We start from the raw sequence: 19,677 nt of genomic DNA, 5'->3' as shown, positions 1-19,677 counted from the left end.
TTCAACTCTGCAAGTTATCTTTTGAAGGCATCCGACGTCGGAATTAACATTTGTTGTTTTTTTTTTCCATCCGCCAGCCTTGCTTAACTATAATGGAGGCATTATCAAGAGCATAAGATTCTTGACACTAAATGCAGAAAACCCGATATTAGTAGGACGGCCTTGGAGAAGTCCCTCCTTCCATCATAGTAATACAATCATTTTCCATTCAAGAATTTCTTTTTTTTAATAAAGTCTTTGAGATAATTGAGCTTCTACGCCTTCTCTCATAGTCTCCTGTTTAGAATTGCGCGCAATTTCTTCTATATACCTTTTTGAGAAAAGCCTCCGCCACTGAGAGTCAATTTTTCTATAAAAACTGTGATGCAGAATCAATCTACCATATCATTTATAAATTATACCGATAAATATAAATATAACATATATAAAATACAATGTTACTCGCTGGCGATAAATGCATTTTCATATGATTTTATACATCTGTTTTATGTTTATTAATCTAGTCTATAGTATAAGTGATAGGCTAAATCTACTAACATTCTTTCATTTTTCTAAACCTTGAGCCCCTGACCTGGTTTCAATAAGGAAGCCCAAGTGGACATGGGAACCACCAAACACTCGCATCAAAAGCAATAATGGCCAGACTTGGTACAACAAGGACAGACGGGTAGAGGATGGGGTACTCTTAATTACCATTATTCGATGAATGAATATGGTTGGGCTATGCAATAATGTCTTCTTTTATGTGGAATTATATTATCTTCAAATCTACTTCCAGCCAATCATAGACAAGAAACAAGATGATGTTGGCACATAGGGGACCGCAACGATTGGCTCGATATTGAACACTCACGGAAATAGACATAAATCTCTGTAGTTTTCTCCATTATCAATGAGAACACCGTAGAGTTTGTGGAATCCATTCCCAACTATGATCCAAAGAAACTAATAATTGGATGACAGTGAGATCCAGTCAGGCTTAAGTGAAATGAAAGAACGATGCCGTAGGAGTGAGTTGGTTAGTGGTGTGAACGTGAGGGAGAGATCGAGACCAGTTATCAGGTGCAACCGGTTATCAAGTTGCACCAAGTCTGAAACGCACTTCAATCAGGTAGGCGAAAAGGAATAATGAACCCTGTAAGTTTATCAGGCAGATTCTCTGGTCCCATCGTTGGCTTCATTTCTTGTTTCTTTTTCTCGTTGAAGAAGACAACGTCCTGCAGTTTCTGGGTCAACAAAAAACCAGCCAGGTTTTCGGTTCGCAGGCAATACTGGTTTATGGATTGAGCTTCTCTTATGTTGAGCCTCCGAGAAGTAAAAGTCAAAATCCTAATCGTTTAGAAAGGGATGATGGTTTACGGGGTAATTGAGATTGTAATGGAAGATGATTTTTAATATAGTTTTTTTTTATTAAAAATATATTAAAATAATTTTTTCTTCCTATTTTTTTTTTAATATTTCATCAAAACCATAAAAAAAACATTAATTTTTTTTTAAGCTAAAAACACTTTAAAAAAATATCTAAAAATAAAAACAGAAGCTACCTCGGCCACTGAATCTACACCCAATCAAATCTCGATCCACCGGAAAGAAAATGAGGGTAGTCCTTTCAACTTAGACAGACTGGGGCTCTGGTCCAAAACGAAGCAGCATGCTTCTTGAAAACAGACAGCCCTCAAGGGTTCCTGTCTGGATTTTGACGCTTCCAGGCACACACATCTATAAGCAGGTGTTTCATAGCATGACAAAAACATAGGAAATACATGGAAAGGGAATACTTTCAAGATCTAATTGATATCTTCCCATACCAGCAGCCCTTCTAGCCTAGCCTAGGATTTAGAGATTTGATACATAATTACTGCAGGAGCAATCTACAACTCATTGCTGCTGATTGTACTGATAAAGAAAGACAAACACAGACAGCCATGCCAAAATCAGAACAAGATTGTTAAACAGACAAGGTGAAGTGACAGGAACTCAAAGAGCCTTGATACAACTCATTTGCACATCTGCCAAACCCCAATTATGCCCTTCCATTAAGAGAAAGAACTGATTATATGCTGCATATTTCATGCAACACGTTTAAACTCACCTCTTTGGACTAGGCAGCCTGCAATTCATACAAGCTCATTGAGGTTTCAATGGCTGTGAGCTTCTTTGAAGGGAATCACCATGAAACTGATCTACATGTGCACCAACATTGTTTGTTGTGTTTCCACTTAATGATAGACTAAGACTTGTCAAATTCAGATCATTACTGTGCTTGTCCCAAGCTGCTTTGAATTGCAGGCCCTTGCATCTTCGGATACCAGGAAAAAATAAAATGTAAGCAGCTATAAGCAAATGGATAATTATTGCAGAGTACACTCTTAAGTAGAAAAATCTAATAATCCTTACTGCTGGAGCAAGAGCAGTATCTCAAGAACACTTGATCTGATTTGTTCCCGAGCTACTCTTAATGCTGCTTCCTTGTACAGCAAAGCAAGTTCATCCACCAATCTGAGACCAGGACAGTGAGTTATAAAATCAGAAGCAAAAACTGCTCGTTCATCTAATGAAAATTTCACATGCTTGGAGTCACGGTTTGGTTCCAGAGAAGAAATGGAAATCACAGTTATTCATGTCTTGGAGGAATGCAGGACATGACCATCAGACTGCTTAAATCAATTGAAGGTTAAAAAAGAAAAAAAAAATCTTCCAATTCTAGCTAAAGATTCCAAAATGATAGACTAATGAAAAGCTAAGACTGATTCAAAAAATCTAGAAGTGTGTTAAATAACAACTTTTGGCCATCCCAGTGTAATGACATATTTAAGTGTATTTATGGCATTTAATGTTCGGTCCTGCTCAAAAGATATTCCTTGGTTCACCTTTCTAAATATGGTGTGTTCCTTATCCATGTCAACCTCTTAACTGTATGGACTCGTTTAAGAACCTGCACAAAGTCATCCATTCTCCCAGGAATTACTCATGAAAATCACAAAACAAACTTGAACTAAGAAAACGAATTAGAAAAAACCAACATAATAAAAAAACTACAATTTCACTGGATAATATGAAAATTTCTTGTCTAAGCTGGTAATTCACTAGAAACTTCTATAAAACAAGGACAACTTGGGGAATATCTATAGAGCAAATATTAATCTGCAAAAAATATAATTGCACACTAATTGCAATATCAAGCCCAAAAGAATTAATAATCATGGGTAAAGGCATGCACTCTTACCAGCAGAACGGTTTCATCATCATCAGCATGCAGCCACTTAAAGAAAAGTGGAAAAATTCGACTAAAATGAGCTACCAACACAAGGCCAATACCATGTAAAAGTGGTTCTACAAATTTAAGCCATGCAACACGGCGATCCTTGTTCCTTGGTTGACGCTCCAAGTGACCTAGCATCTCATTTAGCATCTTCTCAAACCTGAAAATAAAGTATGGCAAAGGAAAACATTGGTCAATAGAATAAGTATATAACATTGGTTTATCAAGTGATTGACAAAAATATTACATGAATTGAGGAAGCATGTTTATGAAGAAAAAAGAAAATATGCGATAATTTATTGCATAGCAGTTTAGTTGTTTTTTATCAACAAGAAACATTACAATAAGCAAACAAAATGCAAAATAGACATGGCCTGCTTAGTGACCTGAAACCAGGAAAAATAGTATTACAAATGCAGCCCCCACTAAAAACCAAAATGCTTACAAGTCCAATATCTATTTCTTCTAAGGTTTGAACCCCAGTGCTATAGCTAATAAACTTTATACATATCTACACCTTCCCAAGAAGACATCAACATCAACTACTGCCAGTTATAACATTCAGATCATGTAGCCTTCTGCCTACCCAGTTTATAGAAAGCAATGGTAATGGTAAATATAGTTAGAAAGCTTATAGCTTAACCAGGAAAAAATAAAAGAAAAGATATAACAGTGGAGAAGGTGGCTACCAAGGGCTGCGAGGATCGCTCCTCTGTATACAAGTCACAAGGAGTACAGACATCTCAACTACATGACACCATATCTCATCATCAGAAGCAATATTCTGACAGCATGCATCAAGAATCACATCTTCATACCGACTAAGTTCAGCAGCATTCACGTTTTTTGCAAGATGTGTGAAACTTATCATGCCTTGTCCCTAAAACAGGAGGAAAAAAGAGTGTTGTCCATCAAGGAATCAACCATAACACGTAGGTTACTCATTCTATATTGTCTCCACATTATCCCTTTCCATTATCATAAATCCCAGCATACATAAAGATAAAATTTTAAAGATTGAAATGCTTAGGCATGTCACAGTAAGTTAACACGTGTAAAGGAAAAGGGTTTGCAATGGTTCAATATTGAAGAATATGACTGCTTTGAAATAGTAGATCTATTTCCTCTCCTACTCAACTATAAACACTCTACCCCTTGTGTTTATATTGTTAAACATTCTTTTGAAATACTATCCAAAAAATTCACATGCAGTGAAGCAGATGCAGAAACAAAAAGATTGAGCAGTTCCAAGCATTTTTAAGGTCATCAATGAAACCCAAAAGTTGTCCATTATTTGTCACTCTATAACTAAAATGGCTGGAATGGAAAATGCTTATTATCTGCTTCATAAACAAGCCACAAAGTATACGACGTAAACACAAAATAGGAGATCTGTATACTTCATAAAAGGAAAGAAATTTGGATTACAGAATTTACAACTTAACCATCATGAAAAAGCATTGAAAAGACAAAAGTCTACGTCAATTTGAAGCAAACCAGCAATCAAAACCGAAGCAATTGTACAAAATAATAGATGATCGCATACTTTCACTTGCGGTGACCAGTGATCAAGAGCAGTCAACGCACATGGAATCACGAAATTACACAACTTTCCCAAATGCGGATAATCAACCTACCAACAAAAAGATGAAAATGAACAATGAAAAAAAAATTAAAGCAGTAAAAAACAAAATCCTAACAATTAAAGAACAAAATAACCCAAGAACACAAACCTGAGTAGCAAACCATCTAAACTGATAAGCAGCTACAATCGCAGACCCAACAGGAGCCCTAGCGGACGCGGCAGAAATCTCATCTCCGTCAGCACTCTTATCAATTGAACTCTCTTTGATTCCATCTTTCAATAAAGGCAACACCTCAGGCATCAATTCAATCACCAATCTCTTCTCTTCATTCACTAAACCATCACCGTCACCACCAGACATCACTCCCAACAACTCACTAACCCTCCTCTCATTTCTGCCACCAAGATCACTCACAGCATAAGCATTGGATAGCTCGTTGAAAGCCGAGTTAGCTTCAATTGCGAGGTTCTTAGGGATCCAAGAGAGCAATTCGTGGGTGGAGGATTGAGAGGAGGAGAGTAATGCACATGCTAAAGTGAAGTCTTTGATTGAATTGAAAAGTTGGGTTTCGGTGATGGCATTATTGTTGGGGTTAGGGTTAGAGTTTTTGATTGAGAGAAGAGATTCGAGCGTGGATTTTGGAGAGATTGGTGTGCCTTCAGGCGGTGTGTACGGGATTTGAGAGAGAGGGTTTAAAATGGTCTCTGACAACCTGAATTAAGAACAAATAAATTAGAGATTGAAAATATTTTAGGGTTTGCAAATACGGAGAGAGAGAGGGAGAGAGAGAGCTTACTGAATTAGATGGGCATGGAGAGCTGAGAGTGAATTCCACATTTTTTGCCTCTCCAGTCGCGCTTTCTGTCTTTCATTTTTCATATTTTATATAGCCAGGCTATCACAGTGTTAAAACGGTGGGAAAAGGGAGTCGTTTTTGGTGAATGACAGAGATTTTGCCGGGGAAAAGAGTCTTTTTTCTTTTTCTTTTTAACAGATATGCATCTTTCAAGTTTCATCCCGAAACAATTTCCTTTTTTTTTCAATAATTTCTATTTGACATTGAAGTATAGACAGTATTTTGTGCATTTAATACAAAAATTTGTTTAAACGATCTTTAAAAAAGTAATTTATACAGATATTTTTATAAATATTATCTCTGTACAGATATTCTTAAATGAATGTTTTTTTTTCAAAATCCAAATCTAAATAACTTCAGAATTCAAAATGTGATTTCTTTTTATTTATTTATTTTAACATGAAAGTAAATAAAATGATTTGAATGAGAAACTAGATTAAATTTGAAAAGAAGATTATATAAAAATATTTGAAAATGTAGTAGTAATTAATTTTTAAAAATATTTTTTATTTGAAAATATATTAAAATAATATTTTTTTATTTTTAATATTATCATATTAAAACAATTTTTTAAAAAATAGATATTAATTATCACCATACCCCTTGTGGTTAATTCTTTCTTTCTTTCTTTTTGGGTCGAGCAAATTACTAATCTCGTGTTTATGATTGCTGCCAACCACCATGGAAAAACCCTTCAGTTTAATCCACGCGTCAATCATGATTGAGAATAGGAAGAATGAGGAAGACGATGCGTTTCAGTGGGAGTAGACGCATATCATATTATGACACAATTTCCCCTCGTAATATGTGGTAACAAAACCAGATACACAAGTAAGAAGCACTAATAGCATCCAATATTTGCAATTGAAATTCCTCCAGTCATTTTACAATTTTGGGAGTTTGAAACCCATCTATCAATCAAACACGACAAACATGCTCGCTGAGAGCTGAAGGGAGAAGTTTTTTAAAAAAAGAAAGAAAGCAGAACCAAGTTTTGCCTACCCCTTCCAATGGAAATCGAAGGGTTTGGAAGGAAAACACACTGAACAGTAGATAAAGCCACACGAGTAGATATCAAATTAAGGAAGAGATGTTTAAGCCTCCGGCACAGGAGCAGCTGCTCGCTTCATTGATGCGCACTTGATCAGATGGTTGTAGCTGCCCTTTTCCTTGAAAAGTTGAGAAAAGTGATGTTTGCAATATAATACACCCTCAAGCGCTGCATAGTTTGATGGTGTTATAGCACAGCCACCGTGAGAGCACTTGAAACATGACTTGTGATAGGCTTGGCTCTCCACTGTTACCTGTAGTTTTTGGGAGAACAGACCATTACCATGATCCCTGGGTATTTTTTAGCATAGACAGATAGAACTCAATAAAAAGGAAAATAAATAACTTCCACGCAAAGAGAGATGCAATTTATTTTCATGGAAACTTTAAATTAAACCAAATTGGCAATAATAGTATGCAAAGAAGGGTAGTTGAGAGGCCTAAACTTTAAATTAAACCAATATTGCATACTAATGGCCTAGTTTCTAAAACCTTAGATTGGGAGGTATATCGATAATGATAACAACACTGGTAGAAATAGCATCATGACTATCAAACCATCTACCAAGAAAGAACCATGCACTTCTCAACAGGAAAAAAAAAAAAGGGAAAGGGAAAACTTTAAGCATCCTGCTATCCAAGCTAGTAGATAGGGTTAGGGTTAGGGTTAGGAGTTGTGATTTATTGGATGCTAAACAACTTAAAATAGTCAATGAAGATGACACAGCCTTTCAACATGTGGAGATGTATTCTATCAATGCTGTTGTCATCACAAGTTATTCAATCCATGTCCACAAGAAGAAGAAGAAGAAGCTGGCTGCTGAAAAGAAACCTCCTTGAATTCATCAAGTTCAAATTAATGTGGATAAAATAGCCTAGGCTTAAGTCATGTATTAAGAAGTTACATGAATCTTCATTCCTAGCTATCAAAGGATAGAATGTTTGTAAGTGTGATAACGGTAGAGGTAGAAGTTCAGTGTGCTTTTTTGTTAGAAATGTATTAAAATAATATTTTTTTTATTTTTTAAAAATTATTTTTGACATCAACATATCAAAACCATCTAAAAACATAAAAAAAAATTAAACAAAAAAAAATAAAAAATTTCAAATTCTTTGGAAAAGCAATTTCAACTGCGCATTCCCAAACACTGCAGAAATCTGTGGCCCCACCGCTTTGACTTGTCAAATAAGCCCCAACTTCTTGTGAGAATACTTCTCTTCACGTTTAATTTGTATGGGCTCCATAAACAAGTCATAACGAGACAGCCTCATTCGACCAGAGAAAAACTCAACCGAGCCAAGCAATCAAAAATAATGATAGGAGTTCTATCAATCAACCTTATATGCCTGTATATCACAAAATATCTGACTCCTACCTTCTCAAGCGGATAAGCAGTTTTACCGCAAGTAGCACACTTCTCTTGTGTCCCTGAAAACATACCAGCAGCTTTGCTAGGTGACCTTGTCTGAAAACAGAACATCAATAGAGGATCAGAGACAGCACCAGCAACACATCAGTCCATAAATGAAATTCACTAAAAGTAAATAAATGCCAAATACAAACAGTCTTTGCAGGGAACATTTACCAGTTCAGGAGTTAACTTCTCAGCTGACTTTGCAGCTGTTGAAAACCAAATTAATTGAAAATTTAAAAACAAATAAAAAATATATGGATATCAAATAAAAGAAATTGATCCCAGCGAGAATGAGAGGCATACGCGACTGAAAGTTCTTGTTGAAGTTACCGGTCTCCTTAAACAGCTGGTCAAAGTGAGGCTTACAGTACAATACACCCTCCATTGATGAATAATTGCTTAGCTGAAAAAACATAAATTGCACAATCTAATCAGCACAAACCAAAAACACATAATCTACTAGCCATCTTAAAATGGGAACATACTGCGGATATTTCCCTCTAATAAAATCCGGGAAAATACATATAAAATCATCTGTTGATCATGAGCGATTATCCCTAAAATCACTCTATAATATACTACTGGTTTTTATATGAAAGAGTCCTAACAAATGCTGCTTATCATACACTCCAATTGAAGGAAAACATATTTAACAGGTCAATTTGTTAAACAATCCATTACCTAACAGCTAAGACGAACCACTTGGGTAAATTTGTCTTTGATGCCATGTCTAACAAGTGAACGACAACCCTAACAGTTGCAAATTGAAGCATTGCCAGCTACATTCTTGACTGGATTAACAGAACAAGAGAAGAAAATAGGGTACGGCAAATATTGAGACGGTATAAGCACCTTTAACGTGCCTTTGCAGTGAAAACACTTGAAGCAAGATTTATGGTAAGCAACCCCATCTGCTGATAGAAGTTCCATGGGATACACGGTCTTCTCACAAGCCTTGCATTTCTGTTGGGTACCAGTAAACGACATCGTTTCGAGCGATATGTATTATACCCTTTAGATCTGATGACTGTGTACTGTTTACCTGTCTCGGATCACCTGCCAGTCTACAGACCCACAGATCAACTAAGTATCAAATCAATGGATATAAAAGATTGAACCTTTGCAGAATAATGAGAATCAGTCAAGACTCATGGAAAATAAAGATTAAACTTTCAAAAGAAGCACAATAGATCAGGGAATATATAATAATGAATGTAAACTTCAGGTTTCAAGATTGGTAACCGATCTAAGACTTCGAAGGAAGGAATGCAAGGACTTCAATAAAAATAAATGCGAGTTAATTAACAAGAGAAAGTAGAGAACAGTAGCATGAAAACAGAAACTGAAATGCAGTCAAATCGGTTTTCCCAAGGATGCAAAGAGGAGGCGCGTACCAAATTGAGATTAGAATAGGAGAAGATGGGATTGTTCGATCTGAGGGTCAAGGGAGGTGAGTGGAGAGAATTGAAATGAAAGTGAAAGGGTCGAGGAAAGTGAAGGGAGCAGGGAGCGGGGATTGGGCGCGGGCGCTTTTTGTAGCGGAGCGGATGCAACAAAGTGGATGATGATGATGATGATAGAGGGAGAGAGAATTTCAGAGGTTATAAAAAATATTAGAAGACAGAAAGAGTAAGAGAGAGATGAAAAATATCTTCTTCGCTGGAAGCACTTACAGGCTCCACAAACACTTTTTGTTTGTCTGGTTCAACGAACTCCATCACGCGGGTTTTTTTTTTTTTCTCCTAATCTTTTTGGTTGGCTGAAATTACACGGGGACCCCTGTTTTTTTTTTTAAGTTACCCTGATAATGCTGCGCGTGGTTAAAAATAATGGGAAAGGACAAATATGTCCCCAAACGATTACCCTATCCTTGATCAATTCTCCTGACAAAAAGGTTTCCCAATTCTCCATCTAATTTGATGTTACCTAATTTCCCAGATTCAAACTAAATTTCAAACAATAATTAAATGGATGGAGGCTGAGATTTGGTGATATACTGATATTTAATTAAACGAGGGACTCCATTGAGAGATTCATTTGTTGAAGGACATAAAAAATGGGGTGATGGTTGGGGAAAATATTTAAAATCAATATATCACCTGACTAGTTAATTTAATAGGTACAAAAACAATTAAAATAATTGATAAAAAAACATGATTTGATCTTTAAAAATTTAGGTTGATTATTTTTTAAAAAAATACTAAGATGTCAATTTATTAGATTTACTAATGTTTCATAACTTAATCTGTCAAATTCATTGTTCGGGTAATGGACTATACTAGGCAGGGGCAAACAAAAAAACTGACAAACCGATTAAATCGAGAAAACCAGAAAAAAATAATTGAAAAAACCAACCCATGAAGAAAAAAAACAGATTAAACCAATTGGAATATTTTTAAAAAAAATCTATTTGGTTTTGGTTTCATAAACCTGAAATCAAAAAACCGAACCGCACAAAAAAAACCAATTAGAAAGTCCAAAAAAAACCCCAAAAAATAATGTAATTTTTAGTTTTTAATATAAAATAATCAAACCAAATCAAATCGAACTGAAATCGGTCAATTAAGTTTTGGTTTTTAACTTTAAATAACCGAACCAAACCGAAACCGGTCGGTTGGAATTGGTTTCTGTTTTTTTTATAAGATTTCGGTTTGGTTGTTTTTATAAGTAAAAATAAAATTAAACCGAAAATAATCATCCCTGATACTAGGTTTAAGAATTTTTTTTTAAGACCATTTTTTTCTTTAATTATACAATAAAAAAATAAATGTTCATAAAATCAATTACAAAACAAATATCATAAATTTTATTTGGGACTATGACAGTCTCATAAAAATAAACTAAAATATTTTATGAAAAAAATGTTAAAAAATAAAATAAAATAAAATAAAAACAAAACTAGAAATAAAAAAAGGGGGATGGAAAAAAAATTAAGATCACCTCCCCCGTTGATAATACTTTAAAACACGTAGGAAAAATACCGTAGCTTTCCCGTATTTTTTTTGTTGTTTTTGCATTTTCTTTTCCATTCTAGCATGTTTTTTCTTTTTTCATTTTTTTTGTTTTTTTCCATTCCCCGCATGCTTGTTTTCTTTTTTCATTTTTTTCTCAAAATTATCTTCTTTTTTTTTATTTTTTTGTTTTGATATTTTCTTTTCAAAATTATCTTTATCAATTTTATTTTTTTACTATTAAATTGATTGAGAATTTAGTTTTTTTACATATAAAAAATTATTGTCGATTGCTACAGTGTTTCTCCATGTATACATTTTCCCACATGGATCTTTTCTTTTCTTTTTATGATTTATGTTTTTTATATGATTTTTTTTCAAAATTGTATTTGTTGCTTCTATTTTTTTTCTATACTAAGCTAGTTGAGAATTTAGCTTTGTACTTTTTTTTATTCAAAACATTGTGGATTACTATAGTTATTTTCCACATTTTTTTTTGTTATGAATTTTTTCAAAATTATCTTTGTCAATTTTTTTTAATATATAGTTGAGAATTACAACTGTATATTTTCTCACAAAACACTATAAATTGTTACAGTGTTTCTCTACATAATTTTTTTCATTTTATTTTTTTTATGTTTTTTTTCTAAAATTATTTTTGTAGTTTTTTTCTTAAAAACATTGTAGATTAAAACAATCTTTTTTTATATAATTTTTTTAATGTTTTTTTGTAAGTCCACAACAACACACAAGCATGCCACAAGCCCGTGGCAGCGCACGGGCATGGCATCTAGTCATTCACATGAATAGCGAATAAGATAGTTGGTATTCTAACTTTTTAAGATGTGGTTATTTTATTTAATTATATAATAATAAAAATAGATGTTTGTAAAATTAAATACAAGTTCAATATCAAAATGTTTATCTATGACTGCATTAATATAATGAAAAGTAAACCATAATAATCTATAAAAATAAAATTTTAATTTTTTAAAAAATATTAAAAGATAAATTTGTAAAAAAATACGAAAAGAATAAAGAGAAACCACCTCTTTAAGAAGGTGGATTGACACTCTAACCTTTTTTTTTTTTAATTTTTATGCAGGAGGTAATATTCACGTCCATATGGCTGTACATAAAAATACAGTACAATTTTCTTGTGAAAATTTGTCATTAACACACAACGAAGAAACTTGGCAATTGAAGAGTGAAGAGGATATGCATGTCAAATTTGCAAATTCTCACCGCGACACCTTCACATGGCAGAGCACGCATGCCTGTAATTACTCAAAGACGATAAACTTTTATTGCTCAAAAGCACGAAAAGTAATCTGGTCGGCTTGTCACTCGAAGACCATGCACCTGGCACCGGTCATCGGAGACTGGGCAAATGTTTCTTACCATCTTCTGTTTTGGTCTTTTTTTTTTAAAAAAAAAAATCAAAATCATTTTTGTTTCCAGTTTCTGATTTTTTTTAAAATGATTATTATTTTTATAAAAAATAATTTATATTATCAGCCTGATATAACAAATCTATTTTTTCACAAAGATTTTGAAAGGAGTTGTGATATAACAAATCTATTTTTTCACAAAGATTTTGAAAGGAGTTGTGGATGCAAGTTAGGATAAATCTGGATTTTCCTTATGGACAATCCAGTATTTTATTAAAGTTAATTTTTTTTAGAGTCCATTTAAAAAAGAAATTCTTATACCCGGATTAAATTAGAAGGGTGTTTGATATACAAACTTTTAAATATCCTCTTTGAATATGATCCCTGAAAATATGACATTTATGTTTATTTAAAATAAAAAAAAATATATGCCCGTGTTTAGTTTGTATAGTGAATTAATGAGAAATTTAAACAAATTTGATATTATACCTTTATGATTTAGTCTATGAAATCCACTCGTAAAATTTAATTTTATAATTATTTTTTAGTATTAAAACTTGAATGTTCTATTTAATTATTTTAATATCTTGTAATCAATGCATTCATTTTTATTAAATTTACTTGTTTATTGTATATAAAATTATAAATTTATGAGATGTGGGTAAATTCTATTCTATAAAAGTAGCTGGGTATTTTATTTTTTAAGAAAAAAATAACTCTCAAATCCACGAATTAACCCACATTTATCCATTAGGACCTTGGGTTGGGATCAAATATATATTACGAGACAACTCAATCAAAATCCACCTATCCCTAACCAATTGTCATATCTAGCTGTAGAGTTACTACTTCCTAGGGGCGGATAATAATAATAATAATAATAACAATAACAATAATATAGCTCTGCTCGCATTTAAAAAAAAAAGTAGTTTCGAAAATTCCCGTCAAATCTACTCAACTGACGGGCCAATTACAAACCAGAACCCGAAGTCCAGACCTAATCACCTCAAATTTTTTTTAAAAAAAAACATAAAAAAAAAACAAGAACTCAAGAAGGTGCAAGGTTTCTCAGGCTTAGGTCGACGACATAAAAAGAAAGAAAAAAAGACCGCGAAGCACAAAGCCACGCACACTTGAGCTCGAGCCTGTAGTCTGTGGTAGAATTTGATTTTGCGGTTTTTTTTAAAAAATAAATTTATTTTTTTTTAATTATTTTTTTAGTTTTTTTGAATGGTTTGTTTTAATGTCTCTGTGTTAAAAATAATTTTTTTAAAAAATAATATTTTAATATATATATTTTAAAATATTTTAAGAAACTCACATTTGTTAATGGAGTTCACCGCTGCCGCTTCTTCTTCTTCCAAGGTTTTTAACAGAACCCACCACCTCTCACTCTTATCAACCCCGCCCCAAAGTCAAAAATCCAGCATCCTCTTCAATCCTTCCTCAAATGCCGTTCCTCGCTTCTCAACGATGTCGTTTTCTCCTAGAGACCTGTCCTGCAAATCCACCATCAAAGACACCAACGCCAGCATCGCCACACGTCAGGTAGTATTATCACCTTCTCTAATCTTAATTTAATTTTATATATCTCTTGGGAAAAAAAAACTTAAATTCATATTAAAAAAGTCTTGTTTTGTTATTGGTTGTTGTTGAAGATGGCTGGAGACGGCCTTCGTGATTTTGAGCTATCAAATTCGACGGCGCTATCTCCTCTAGACGGTCGTTACTGGAATAAAGTCAAGCATTTGTCTCCTCGTGAGTGAATACGGTCTCATTTATTATCGTGTTCCTGTCGAGGTACTTTTTGTTTCTGATGGATCCAGCACCATAAAACCCCTCTAAAATAGATTTTATTTTTTAAAAAAAATCCAGAAAAAACAAAAGAATACAGCTCAAGCGTCATATCTTGAACCTAGTTCCCAAGAAGCATGAGCGCACGTATTGGCATCCACACTAGGTGCATATCCATATAGGGTTCTCGCCCACCACCACCAAGGGTGCTAGGTTTGTATCTTTATCACTCCTGTGGGCTTGGGCTGTTACCCCCAAGCCCAATATATTTGAATTCAAGTAGTGTATTTAAATTCATTTTTATTTTTTTTATTTTTTTTTTATTTACGTGGGGTGTCCGGGCCAGCTTACGCGCACCACGACTATTCCCCACGGCCCGCTGGACATTCTGCAAGCCCAGGAGCAGGTAAGGCACCGCGGGGGTGACAGGCGTACACATAGAAGGTCGAACCCGGGACAGGGGCGGAACAAGTCACACGAATTGACCACAACAGTTAAACCCTCAAGTGCTGGGTACACAAGAGAGCTCGAACCAGGGCACTCAGGCAGGGCAAAGCCTGCCAAGGCCACTGAGCTACAAGCCTCGTGTGTCATTTTTTTTTATATTTTTAATAGGCTTGAACATCTTTCTTGACGTAATATTTACTAGAAAGAATTTTCTTGAACCTCATACAATTTTTATAATATTTTATATTGATTCAATAAATATTATTTAAGTATAATATAATTTAAAATATTATAATAGTAAAATTACAACTCGGCTCTTTTTTTTTTATAAAAGATAAAAATTATAGGCTATAAATACACCATAAATTTTTCAAATTAAAAGCTCACAATCTCTTTAATTTTTAATATTTTAAACATACTTATTTTCAAAAATTATCTTTTTAAAATATTATTGTACGTTTTCTCTCTACAAAATTATTGAAGTCCTCACGTCCATCAACGAGGATTTGTTTGCGGGTGTTAATTATTGATCATCTGATTTACCAGACATCACTTCTATTACTATAGCCACCACCCATCTTAATTTACTAAGTATTGCATGCTACTAGTTAACAACACTCTACACTCTTCATATCAAGTCATCAAACACCTTAATTATAAAAAATAAATCAAATTACTTAGATTAAACTATCAAAAAAATTTTAACACAACAATTTTATTCTCAAGTATCTTAAATATTGATACTTTTCCCCGAGTCTTTTACATTTTTTTTAATGTTTTAATTTTCAGGTTTTATTAACAATTTTTTTTTTTGAAATCACTGTCTGTGGATATTCCAATGTCAACTTTATTATCACATGTAATTTTATTATTTTTATCTCTTAACTTTTTTTTCTCATAAATTTGGTTTAATTTAAGTATTATTTCTCAGATTAATGGTTGTTGAAGCTTTCACAAATCCCTGAAGTTATCGAGGTCCCGAACTTCAGTGAAGAAGTCAAGGCTTATGTGGAAGGGTTAATTGATGGATATAGCATGGATGACGCGTTGGAGGTTACAAATATCGAGGAAGTGGCTAACCATGATGTAAAAGCAGTTGAATATTTCCTTAAAAAGAAATGATTTCCAAGGTTAAAAATCCTATCTTACTTGCCAGAGATAGCTTGCCACGTTATTGGATTTTTTTGCGATTGCCTAATGATGATTCTTTTGCTGGTGTAGTTTGAAAATAAAATAAAATATGTATCTTATATTTCAAAGAAACATTTTCTCTTAAATATTTATAAGTATATATTTTTATTGTATAGTAAATTAAATAAAAGTTATGAAGATGAACTTTTTTATTGAATTTCTAATCTTATTATACAAGTATTTATAATATTAAAAAATAACATTTGATATTTATTAATTTGTTTTTAAAATTTATTTTTTTAATTTTCATAATTAATTTTAATATTTATAACGATTGAAATAAAACTAAATAATAACTATTCAATTTAATTTAAAATATAATTATTTTATTAATAATCATATAGTTTCATTAACTGTTATAATATTTAATAAACTTATTATTTCATAAATATAATCATATAGTTTCATTAACTGTTATAATATTTAATAAACTTATTATTTCATAAATGATATATATATATATATATATATATTTTTTTTTTTTAATAAACTTAGTTATATCACTAAAATGTTATCTATAAATAAACACTTTAAAACAACATTGCGACGCTACTCTGAGCCGATTCTTTATTGGTTTCCATTTATAAACAGTATTTCAACATCTTTCTCTTGAAAATTTACCTCAGGTGCTTGAATTTTTCCATTTTGCTTGCACATCTGAGGATATCAATAATCTTGCCCATGCAGTGATGCTGAAAGAAGCAATGAATGTAGTCGTATTTCCGGTCATGGATAAATTGACCAAAGCCAGATGTAAATTGGCTAAGATAACGCTTCCATTCCGATGCTTTCTCGCTCCCATGGACAGGTGATATGGCTACCTCTAGCATGCAATGATATGCCTTGATTTACAAAACTATTTTAAACAGCAAATTAATCACATCTTTGTTGATCCTATCAATTTGGTTCTTATCCTTGCTGTCAAAATTGCTGTTTGTTTATGATCGGTGCGGTATTTATAACTATGGCTTCCTCTAAGACTTGTTTGTTCATAAAGTGGTGACTTTGTTGCTTGCATTATCTGTAGCCAGCTTCACCAACAACTTTGGGAAAGGAAATGACAATTTTTGCGGCCAGGCTAAGCGAACGAAGGCACGGAATTTCTCAAGTTAAGATAAAGGGGAAGCTTGCTGGTGCTGTTGGAAACTGCAATGCCCATCTTTCAGCATATCCCAGTGTTAAGTGGCCTCAAATTGCAAGAGAGTTTGTTGAATCTCGTGGATTGTTTTTTAACCCCTATGTTGCTCAGCTATAATTTTTGTGCTTATTAATCCTGCTCAGTTTCCACACTAAAAGCTAGTCAATTAGTTCATAATAACATTTAAATTCATTCGAAACATCATCTGTAACTAGCTTAGTTGCTTCACTGCCTACATCAGTGCTTAAATATAGGAACTTGAAGGAATGAGAGCATGGAGGGTGATAAGTTTTCATTGATTGATGATATAAAATTTGTGAGTAGTTACATGGAAACTCCGTGTTGAAGGAAGATGCGATGAAGGCTGCACAAGCATCACTTCTTCTCCTTTAGCTTTTCTTTCTCTTGATATTTTTGTCCCATGTTTAATGCATCTGGTCTTCCTGCTGACTTTGTGGCTTTGTGCTTGCTTTGCAGATTGAGCCACATGACTACATGGCAAGACTTTTCTATGCAATTATTGTTTTCAACACTATATTGATTGATTTTGATAGAGATATATGGGGCTATATATCCTTGGCATACTTAAGCAGGCGAACGATCTGGTGTTGAATTGACACTCTGAATTTTGAAGTAGTTATTTGCTCAAGATTTTGAAACAGACAACCAAGGCTGGTGAGATTGGGTCCTCGACTATGCCTCACAAAGTAAATCTATTGATTTTGAAAACAGTGAAGGCAATCTTGGTAAAGCCAAATGAAGCTTATCTCATCTCGGTGAGAAGTTGCCAATTTCACTTTGGCAGGTAAGGCGGCCCACTTCCCTTTCGTTATTCAGATACTTGTCTATAGTATTAAGTTGTTGCTTTGAGTTCATATGGTATACCAAGTTAAAGAATTGTGTTGAGATCCTTCCTAAATGAAGCTTCTGAAGTTATTCCTCTATATCATCATAGACCTAGAAGTGAGGTTTCTTTTGTTTTCAAATTCCTTAAATTCATTTTATTCTTGCATAAGTTTGGTCTTGAGAAGTAGTAAGGTACTTGTGTAGCTGCTCTAGTTGTATGCATCTATATATAGGCCACAGGTATTTAGGTAGTTTTTTAAAAGTTTTGTTGCATTGTATTCTATTTGCAGCGTGACTTGACAGATTCAACTGTTCTGAGGAATATGGGCGAAGGCTTAGGACATTCTCTTCTCACCTACAAAAGTGCATTGCAGGGAATAGCAAAGCTTCAGGTATGTGATATAACGCATGTAATGCGCCTTCTCTCCTAAGAAGTACATGCAAAGCAGTTCATTTTTGTGCTTCTTTTTTGCAGTAGAATTGAGTTCTCCTCCTCCTCCAACTCCTCCTTCTTCTTGATAATGAAGCTTCCATTGAGGGTTAGCTGATTAAGATATCGTGATTGCTGGAGAATGCTTTGATTGCTTCTACATTCAGCTTTTGTTCTGATTGAACCAAATATCTCATTTAGGTTAATGAAACTCGCTTGAGTGAAGACTTGAATCAATCATGGGAGGTGCTTGCTGAACCAATACAGACTGTATGTACCTTTCCTTTTATCGATCTTTAATTTTCTTGTCTCATTTGTACGAAAAATGTCGTTCAATGATTCTTTAGATTGATGATTCTAGAGTCTTTTCTATCTAAGCTCAAAGTTTTCTACCTCCAATACTGTTTACTAGTTTTGAGTCCCATCATATTCTTAAATCATTCCTAATCCTTTGGAACGACAAATTCTGCACTGGTGATGCGCCGATATGGTGTTCCAGAGCCATACGAGAAGTTGAAAGAGCTAACCAGGGGAAGAGCAGTTACCAAATATAGCATAAAGGAGTTTACTGAAGGCCTGGAATTACCCGAAAAAGCAAAGGATTATCTTTTGGAGTTGACACCCCATACCTATGTTGGAGCGGCCATTGAATTGGGTCAGACTGTAGATATTGCTATCAACTTGGTTAATGGGGTGACAACTTTATAAGTTGATGGTGGAAAGATGTTAAGGGATCACCAGCTATCATATTGTTGTACCGAAGAATCAGGTATATGTAGTCCAACTTCAGTTTTGACCGGGTACAATATGATTCACGATATGTTTTGATAGGGGGAGAGAGAGAAATTAGATTTCCTGCTTGAATATTGTAAAATTGCTATTGAAATGATCGTGTCTTGTAAGCCTATTAAGAAAACTCGAGGTGGGAATTTTGCAGCCAGTCTTATTGACCTTATGATCAATTTATCTGGCCTGATTTTACAGTTCCCCCTTTTTTAATCTCCGAAACTAGTAGGTCTCTGGGAAATTTGGTCAAGTTCTTTCTGCTGGGAATGATGATCTTGAAGCGGATCATTTTTTGAGTGAAACCTAATTGGCGACACTTATCCACTTCCAAAGAAAGAATTAGTGAATGAAGCAATAACATCAGTCGAGACCTGAATATTTTTTTTCGAGCAAGGTTTCTTGGTTACTTTTGAGGGTATAACAAAAATTCTGCAGAACTAACAATTCTTTGGTTTGGAATTAGTGATAATCGAAGTAATCTTGCCCAACCTCGCGATATCTTATATCAGATCCTTGTTAACCATTGTAGATTAT

At 33.8% G+C, this 19,677-nt stretch overlaps 3 protein-coding genes across 3 annotated transcripts; 1 reads left to right on the top strand and 2 right to left on the bottom strand.

The window, feature by feature from the left end:
• Positions 1 to 1,718: 1,718 nt before the first annotated feature.
• Positions 1,719 to 5,791, bottom strand: LOC133705092 (uncharacterized protein At2g39910). The gene is made up of 8 exons (XM_062130184.1): positions 5,645 to 5,791; positions 4,996 to 5,560; positions 4,809 to 4,895; positions 3,952 to 4,142; positions 3,227 to 3,422; positions 2,871 to 2,935; positions 2,398 to 2,499; positions 1,719 to 2,299 (listed from the first exon to the last, which is right to left on the bottom strand). The coding sequence occupies exons 1-8, from the start codon at positions 5,725 to 5,727 to the stop codon at positions 2,128 to 2,130; spliced, it is 1,461 nt and encodes a 486-aa protein (XP_061986168.1). The 5' UTR covers positions 5,728 to 5,791; the 3' UTR covers positions 1,719 to 2,127.
• Positions 5,792 to 6,541: 750 nt separating this feature from the next.
• On the bottom strand, positions 6,542 to 9,830 carry LOC133705093 (LIM domain-containing protein WLIM2b-like). Its single transcript, XM_062130186.1, has 6 exons — positions 9,564 to 9,830; positions 9,022 to 9,233; positions 8,473 to 8,572; positions 8,341 to 8,375; positions 8,131 to 8,220; positions 6,542 to 7,008 (listed from the first exon to the last, which is right to left on the bottom strand). Exons 2-6 carry the CDS (start codon positions 9,154 to 9,156, stop codon positions 6,799 to 6,801), a joined length of 570 nt encoding a protein of 189 aa, XP_061986170.1. The 5' UTR covers positions 9,157 to 9,233; positions 9,564 to 9,830; the 3' UTR covers positions 6,542 to 6,798.
• Positions 9,831 to 17,355: 7,525 nt separating this feature from the next.
• Positions 17,356 to 19,065, top strand: LOC133705321 (uncharacterized). The gene is made up of 6 exons (XM_062130458.1): positions 17,356 to 17,397; positions 17,559 to 17,660; positions 17,744 to 17,857; positions 18,218 to 18,319; positions 18,559 to 18,627; positions 18,859 to 19,065. The coding sequence occupies exons 1-6, from the start codon at positions 17,356 to 17,358 to the stop codon at positions 19,063 to 19,065; spliced, it is 636 nt and encodes a 211-aa protein (XP_061986442.1).
• Positions 19,066 to 19,677: the final 612 nt, after the last annotated feature.

This window comes from Populus nigra, chromosome 10 (genome assembly GCF_951802175.1).
Source record: "Populus nigra chromosome 10, ddPopNigr1.1, whole genome shotgun sequence".
Taxonomy (NCBI): Eukaryota; Viridiplantae; Streptophyta; class Magnoliopsida; order Malpighiales; family Salicaceae; genus Populus; species Populus nigra.
Note: the sequence above shows the minus strand (reverse complement) of the source record. Positions and strands in the feature narration are given on the sequence as shown.